Source organism: Saccostrea echinata, unplaced genomic scaffold, assembly GCF_033153115.1.
Source record: "Saccostrea echinata isolate AGI-Se365-2 ecotype Australia unplaced genomic scaffold, CSIRO_AGI_Sech_v1 ptg000062l, whole genome shotgun sequence".
Classification (NCBI taxonomy): domain Eukaryota; kingdom Metazoa; phylum Mollusca; class Bivalvia; order Ostreida; family Ostreidae; genus Saccostrea; species Saccostrea echinata.
Genome location: NW_026889811.1, coordinates 1,995,117 through 2,003,789, shown reverse-complemented (window position 1 = coordinate 2,003,789; position 8,673 = coordinate 1,995,117). Strand labels below are relative to the sequence as shown.

The window sequence follows — 8,673 nt, the reverse complement described above, 5'->3', positions numbered from 1 at the left end:
ACCCGTAGTCAAATGTAGTTTGAAATGCAATGGCTAAATCTCAGTCAAAATACGACCAAATGATAAGTCGTTTTAGCAAATAAGGTCATTATTACGACCATAGAATTTATGAAATGCTGAAATTAAACGAGTTTGTTGAACTCCATGTAAAATCCACTTATCTACCAGTAGCCTGGTTCGGTTTAAAAATTGATCGTACTCGGAGCATGAGTATCTTCAGAATCGAGTAAGTTGGGAGATGAAAACACCATATGCAAGTGATGGCGGGATATTACTACATAAATAAGGAAAACAACTTTTCACTTAATTATATTGCTTTGTCAAATATTAAACTGTTAAACTAAACAGACATCATTTGTTCAATGATAGAGTCGCCTATTTAAGGGAAAGATATTGGAATTTTGGAAGAAAAAATTGATTGTGTTATTTCCTTTAACATGTGGGACGCCCATAATTAGTCTATAATGTACACAGTAAAACTCATTTCATATGAACTCGGATAAAGCGAATTTATAGATTTGGCCGAAGTTTTGAAAATTTTACGGTTATAACGAACACGGATATAACTAATTCACGAATATAAAAACTGATTTTATTCCGGAAAGGTTAAGAATCGCGATATTTGCATCTTTTATGACGAATTTTTCAAGATCAGTCTCAAAGTTTAAAATATTGAACTGACATTATTTTCGTAGTATTTATATGAATTTTGAAATTCAATTCATCAGAAAACTTTAGTTACCCAAGGTTTGTAAACTTTGATTTAATACTTTTCTGGACATACTCTTTAGTCATACTGGGAGGGAAAATGTATATTGCCAATTCGCTATATATATATATATATATATATATATATATATATATATATATATATATATATATATATATATATATATATATATATATATATATATTAACAAATTCATTACATACGAATATGACGAATTGCGGACATAGCGAAGGAAATTCACAGGTCCCCAAGACTTTGCTGTATCCGAGCTTTACTGTAAATGCATTAAAAAACTCAAGAATGCTGTTTTGATAGAGATTTAAAATTCTTACTATTTGAAATGCTGTTGAATATGTTTGTTTATTCGGTAATTTAAGGTTCTTCAAATGATAAAAAGTGCAAAATTTTTCCAAACCATCGTTGTTTTCCAATAAAATTAATCCAGATTATGCAAACAATTGCTTACATGTGTGAAAGTTTCCTTTTTTCACCATTATAAGATTAAAAGATTATTACGGCTTTATGGTCACATTGACCGCACCTGTAATAAAATATAAAGTATAACTTGTAAATAACCAATAAATATACTACACTCTTTGAATGAACTAGTGTTTTAACCCATTTATAAAAATTACATAAGCTATTCGGATAAAGAGGCAATTATAATTCAATTAATATCTGGTTTTATTGGAAACAATTGTTCTTCTTTTTTTTTTCCTGGGATCATAAACAGATGTTATGTATTGGAGTTAATTATCAGTTTGCAATGGTATGTAATTTAAAATTACTTTAGAATCATGCACTTGAGAGCATGGTCTGTAACCCTATAGGGTCTTTTTTCTATTTATTATTTTTTTTTTTACTTTATATAGCTTTAGCTAAGATTTAATTTACAAAATATGAATGATGTTTAATTATTAACAGAAGTCACTTTAAAGAAATTCCTTTTTTGTTTTTATTGGACAATCAATGGAACATTTTTGTAAACAAACATTTTGTGTATTATTAGTAGAAGCATTAAAAGTCCTCGTAATATCATGGCGCACCTCCGACGAAAGGTGAAGGTTGTTTAAGTGACCAGCCGTTGTAACCTATTTTAAATCATTGATTCTTAAATGTTTCAAAACATGTATGTTTTTATGTCTTTCTCCTATCAATCATGCAAAACTTTCTCTCTTGTGTGTATGTATATTGTATTACATGTATATGACTATATATGAATGTTAATTTACGATGTACTTTCTTTTTGCTCCATGAGGGCCCTTAATTGGTAAATAAACTAATTGAATTGAATTGTACGTTTTCAAAACAAGTTGTTTTCCTCAAGCAGCCATATTCCTTTGATTTTATTATGTAAATTTTGCAAATAAGTTGTTAAGTTTTGACTAAATTTAAAAAAAACCATTTAGAAATGTGAAGGTATAAGTACCGATGTTGTAGAGTAGGGTTTTCCGCACAGCCTCCTTTTCCCCCGGAATCTATAATTTAGATTAGGATTTCCCCTCTGGGAGAAATCTCACACTAGATCCAATTTCCCCCTCTTTCTTTACAAGAGTAGGATTTTTTCCAGAAAGGGGGGGGGGTTCAACCCTAATAAAAAAAAATATCCAACCCAGAAATTTGTTGACAAGCAGAAAGAAACGAAAACTCCTTCCGATATATAAAGCTAATTGATTTCTTAGTGATAACTGCATTAAATAAGCAGCAATTAAGTATTTTTTTTTCTTTTAGGCCAAAAAAGTTTTATAGAATAAATGAATAATATTTTAATGGGGGAAAATTTGCTCTGGGAAAAATCGCACTCTATAACTATTTAACAGAGTAGCCCCTCCCCCCCCCCCCCCCCTCCGGAAAATTTAATCAGTGTGGGAATTTCTGGGGAAATTACTACACTAGAGTCATTTTTCTCTGGGGGAAATCCTACCCTAGAGCCCATTTTCCAGAGGAAATTCTATGCTAGAACTAGTTTTCCGGGGAGAAAGATTACTCTACAAGACTGGGATGTCACTTGATATGGGAGAATGCATCAAACCAACGGCTTTATAACCATATTGGCTACTGTAACGTGCTTAAAATTGTCTCTTTCAGACTCCATCAACAAAGTCACACAGCAATAAAGATCTCTGTTCTGGGGACCTTATGCACTGAAATGGAACGGAAGTTCCAGTGATTTTATTTCATCAATACTGTACTCATAGACTACACAAGTCGAAGATATACCCCCCAACAATAGAGAGGCGCTTCAGAATTTGATATTTCCCTCGAACTATCTCTTAGCTATACTGAGGGGGTTTTGTAAGGAGACTGTGTCTGATGAAGAATATTCCAAGGACCATTTCCATTTAAAAGGTAAGGTGATTAATTTCAACTTTTGACTTCAAAGAAACTGTGTTTCTGGACAATTTTGAGGTCACATTTTTGTTTTATAACAGATAATTTACACCCTCGCCCCTCTTAGATTTTTTTTTATTCTCTAAGTCAATTACTTCCTTATTCACCTTTTATGGCTATAGGATTGATATTGAATTAATCTGGGAAAGAGAGCTGCGATGGTATTCCAGTTAGGTTTCAAGATTATTATTTAAAATTAGAAAATGAATCTGGCTCAATTATATTTAGACATCAGCTGTTTTTAAGATAATTCTGAAAAAAAAAAGACTCTCTGAAGTCTTAGCGTCATTTAATCGTTATACAACTGTTAAGTTCTGCATTGTATCAGAATAACGAAATTTGTAAAAGTTTCTGTATTTTGTAGAGAAGCTACACAATACAGTAATATATTCTGTCTGTAATTTATGGCCATATTAATATAAATAAATATGGGGAAAAATGATAAAAGCGGAGGAATCAAAAAGCCTTCATGTAGACTGATTGTAAGGATTTTAAGTACCTTCTTAAGACTGTTTTCCTTGTTTTCAAAACATTTTCAAAATATGCAGAAAAAATATAGAAAGCAATTTTAGAAAATATTTGCCTTAAGAAATAAGGATAAAACCTAGAGAATTTTGAAATCTGATGACTCCAAACTTTTGATTTTTGGTCTTTTCTTTACATTGCACAGGGTTTGGTGTATAATTTAATGAGAAATTAAAAAAAAAAGTTTAAAAGGTCAAGGCTCAATTAGTACCCCTAACGGACCAGATTTAACAGACACTATGTTATACTTTCTAATATTTTTAATCTTGTAGACAAATTCCAGCTCAGGTACAACATAGGCGAGATGATTTGACTTCCCTCATGAAGATGACAATGTTTGCTTGTGGATTCAGTTTCGTCATTGTGGACATCGTGTTCTTTCTTTACAAGACAGGTGAATCCATGTTGGATGCCACAACTCGACCATATTTGGTTCGTGCCGTGTGTTACGAAATGTTTAAAGATGAACAGGCTAAGAACGAAACCACTTGCATGAATTTAGATAAATACCCCGTGCTGGAAGATTACGTCCAAAGTAAGTCTGGAAATTACCTAATCTATTACCGACTATTGCTAAATATTCCTGCCATTGCGCTATCGTTATTCTGCGGGTCATACAGCGATCGATACGGCAGAAAGATCCCCATCCTACTCCCAAGTCTAGGGAGCGTATTCGCTGTAATGCTTTATGTTGCCAGTAACATGGTGCCTGAACACAGGATAGCGCTAATTTTAGGGGGCTCCGCTGTTCAGGGATTTTTTGGAAAAAGCTCAGTTATAACAATGGCTGTCAATAGCTTTGTGTTTGATTTGTCAGACGCTGGGGATCGCACCCGGAATCTCGGAAAGCTCTTGGCCATGAACTTCTTTGGATTATTTATGGGGTCATTATTCTCAGGAATATTTCAGGACGTCCTTGACCTCAACGCTGCTTTTGTGTCGGTTGTGATTCTCCATGGTGCGTCCATTCTATTCACCATTATCCTTGTTGATGAAACTGTGGAAAGGAAGGAGACTGAGGACGACCAGAGTTCATCTTGTGAATTATGTGAAGTGTTCAGACCGTCAAACATTAAAGAAACGCTAGCCGTCATGTTCAAATCTCGTTCTGGAAATAACAGGACCATTATTCTGGTATTATTTATGGTTTCTTTAGTGAACCAGACCTGTAAGGTCGGAGAGATGGACATCAATCTCTTGTTCGTGACCCGATCTCCTCTGAACTGGTCCAAGTCTTGGTATGGCTACCTCCTGTCTTTAGACTATGCCGTGATGGGACTGTGCTTATTCATTTTTCTGCCTTTATTCTCCAATAAGATCATGCTTTCTGATGTTTCCATAATGATATTAGGAATCGGTTGTAAATTCGTCAGATTGATATGGGCTGGATTCTGTGATGAATCGTGGATGGTATTTGTTTCTGTTGCTATAGGAGCGATGGCGGGAATGATCACTTCCGCTCTGCGCTCATTGGTCAGTAAGGCAGTGCATGTGGACGAAGCGGGAAAAATGTTTTCTCTGCTCTCGTGTGGCGAAACATCTTCCAAATTCTTAGGTACATTGATATTTGTCAATCTGTATAGTGCTACAGCTCATATATTCCCAGGTATTGCATTTATGGTAGAAGCTTTTATATATCTAATCTTATTAGGAGTCCTTGTGATAATGTATAAGCAGCTGCGTGACCTTCAGAGCTGTGACTTGTTACAATCGCTCAAAGACCAAGCAGATTATGGCGCCACCGGAAGTCACCAATCAAAGAAAAGTAAGCATTTACCTGAAATAGACGAAATGGAAGAGAATCAAGCACACCCCTCGATGTATCCCGCCACAACACCTTGATCCACCCCCTGACGATTGCTGCGTGTTCTTTACAAGTGTTCAGTAATACTAGATTAAAGATCGAATAAATCAATACTCGTCATTTAATAAAGCTGCCAAATCAAAATCAACCACGTGTTGTCCAATTTTTTAAATTCAATTTTGGTTTAAGACGCCTTGGGGTTTGAATTTTCATGAATTCTAAATAATCTGTTGTGAATGATATGAATAGAAAAAAGACTGAAAACTATTATATCATGCTGAACAGGACGACGTATAGTGAAGAGAAGAAAATAAAGTATTGTCACATTAAACACAACGACATTTAGTGAAAGAAGGAAAATAACAAAATAACACTGAAATTTATTGTCACACTGAACACGACAACATGAAATATAGGGAAGAAAATAAAACACAAGCTAAACAAGATGTGTTTGTGAAACACTGATGCCTCCGCATGGCAGCTTATGGCGAAGGTTAAAGTTCTAAAATGCAAGTCAACTTCCAGGCCAAAAGATAAAAAATGTTGGTACCCAAAGAAAGGTCTTGTCTCGAGGAATATACCTGTGAAATTTAAAAGCCCTAGCTGCAACTGTTCAAAAATTATGGCGAAGGTTAAAGTTTTTTAAAAGTAAGTAAAACGTCAAGGTCAAAGTCAAAGTTGTTGGTATCTAAAGGAAGGTTTTGTCACAAGGATTACATATGCGAAGTATGAAAGTCGTAGCACCAACCATTCTAAAGTTATGGCCAAGGTTAAAGTTTTGAAAGTAGGTCAAATTCCTACTTCAAGGTCAAAGGGTCAAAGAGGTTGATATCCAGAGGAAGGTCTTGTCACAAGGAATACACATGTGAAGTTTGAAACCCCAAGCACCAACAATTAAAAAGTTATGGCCAATGTTAAACTTTTTCAAAAGTAGGTCAAACTCCTATGTCAAGGTCAAAGGTCAAAGTGTTTTGTATCCAAATAAAGGTGATGTCACAAGAATTACATATGTGAAGTATGAAAGCCCTAGCATCAACCATTCAAAAGTTATGGCCAAGTTTAATGTTTTTCAAAAGTAGGTCAAACTCCTAGGTCAAGGTCAAAAGGTCAAAGTGGTTGGTATCCAAGGTTAGGTCTTGTCACAAGGACTACATACGTGAAGTATGAAAGCCCTAGCTCCAACCGTTCAAAAGTTATAGCCAAGGTTAAAGATTTTTAAGGTAGGTCAAACTCCTAGGTCAAGGTCAAAGGGTCAAAGAGTTTGATATCCAGAGGAAGGTCTTGTCACAAGGAATACACATGTGAAGTTTGAAACCAAAGCACCAACTGTTCAAAAGTTATGGCCAATGTTAAACTTTTTCAAAAGTAGGTCAAACTCCAAGGTCAAGGTCAAAAGGTCAAATGTGTTGGTATCCAAAGGAAGGCCTTGTAACAAAGAATACACATGTGAAGTTTGAAACTCCAAGCACCAACTGTTCAGAAGTTATGGTCAAGGTTAAAGTCTCATAAAATTTTGCAAAAGTGGGTCAAACTCCAAGGACAAGGTCAAAAGGTAAAATATGACAGACCCCAAGAAAGGTCTCGTCACAAGGAATACACATGTGAAAAATGAAAGTCATAGCTCCAACCAATCAAAAGTTATGGGCAAGGTTAAAGTTGACAACAGACAGACAGACAGCACAAAAACAGTATACCCCCGGGAACTTTCGTTCCGGGGGCATAAAAAGCACATAACCTTAATACGGCTTCAATCACTGCAGAGAAGAAAATAACAAAATACCATTGAAACCAATCGTAACACTTAACACGTTGACATGTAGTATGGGGAGGAGAATTAGAAAATAATACGAAACAATTTTTAAATTGAACAAGACGACATATAGTAAAGGATGAAGAATATAGTACCACTTGACTGCAAACAGTGTCAGATAGAAAATAACAAAATAACACAAAGTTCATAAACTTGTATAACAAGCATACGACAAGTAGTAAAATAACACTGTAACTTATTGTACAACTGAACACGTCGATATGAAGTATAAGATAGAAATAACAAAATAACACTGAAACCTGTTGGCCCACCAAACAACACGCCATGTAGTGTATGAAGGAAAATAGCCCCCAACAGAAACCTCACTTAAAATCCATTATCACACTAAAAGTGACAACATGAAGTATAGGAAAAAAATAACAAATTAACATTGAATATCTATTATCACATTAAACAATATGACATAAAATTTAGAGAGAAAATAACAAATTACTGAAACCAATTGTCACAGACTGAATACGATAACGTAGCTATAATAAAAGGAGGAAAAAGATAAAATAACTATGAGAACTTTTGTCAAGCTGAATACGACAACGTGTATAGTGAGGAAAATAACACACAAAAAAAAAACAACTGAAATTTATTGTCACACTGAATGCCCAAACATGTAATATAGGGAGGAAATAACACACAAAGAAACCCAATGAAATTTATTGTCACAATGAATACGACAACATAAAGTATAGGGAGGAAAATAACACACAAACAAGAGGCCCATGGGCCACATCGCTCACCTGAGCACACTGGCTGGGAAGAAGCAGATATCAGTTCAGTATTAAAAAGTTTTAAGAGGGGGACTTAAATTTACATTACCTCAAGATGCTTCTATATCAATATTGCCAATCATGCCCTTGCTCTTCTTAAACAGAAGAATTTTAAAGATTTTTTTCCTGTGTATTCCTATGTAAAACTCTGATTGCTCATTGTGGCCCCACCCTACCCACCATAAATTTGAACAAATTTGAATTTACACTACCTGAGGATGCCTTCTATAATAATATGACTAATCATGGCTTTGCTGTTCTTGAGCAAAAGATTTTTTCAAGATGATTCCTATATACATGTATTCTTGACCCTCTGTTGTGCCCCCAACCCCTGTGGGGTCTTTATTTGAACAAACTTGATTCTACAATACCCAAGGATGCTTCTGTATAATTATGACTAATAATGGCTTAGTTGTTCTTGAGAAGATTTCAAAGATATTTCCTATGTAATGGTATGATCAGGTTTTTACAAGGGATATATAGGTTTTCCTTTTACTCTGTCTGAGCTAATGATCGGAATGATTATTAAGACAGCTCTGTCTGAGGATATATCACACAGGGACTGGGAAATGTACTACTTGCACCGTGTTTCTCTCCGAGGTTTCCATTGATAGATAAGAACCGGATG

General features: G+C 34.9%; 1 protein-coding gene across 1 annotated transcript; it reads left to right on the top strand.

Moving 5' to 3' along the window:
• Window positions 1-2,834: 2,834 nt before the first annotated feature.
• LOC133175398 (proton-coupled folate transporter-like) lies at window positions 2,835-5,577 on the top strand. Its single transcript, XM_061310502.1, has 2 exons — window positions 2,835-3,079; window positions 3,919-5,577. The coding sequence occupies exon 2, from the start codon at window positions 3,968-3,970 to the stop codon at window positions 5,486-5,488; it is 1,521 nt and encodes a 506-aa protein (XP_061166486.1). The 5' UTR covers window positions 2,835-3,079; window positions 3,919-3,967; the 3' UTR covers window positions 5,489-5,577.
• Window positions 5,578-8,673: the final 3,096 nt, after the last annotated feature.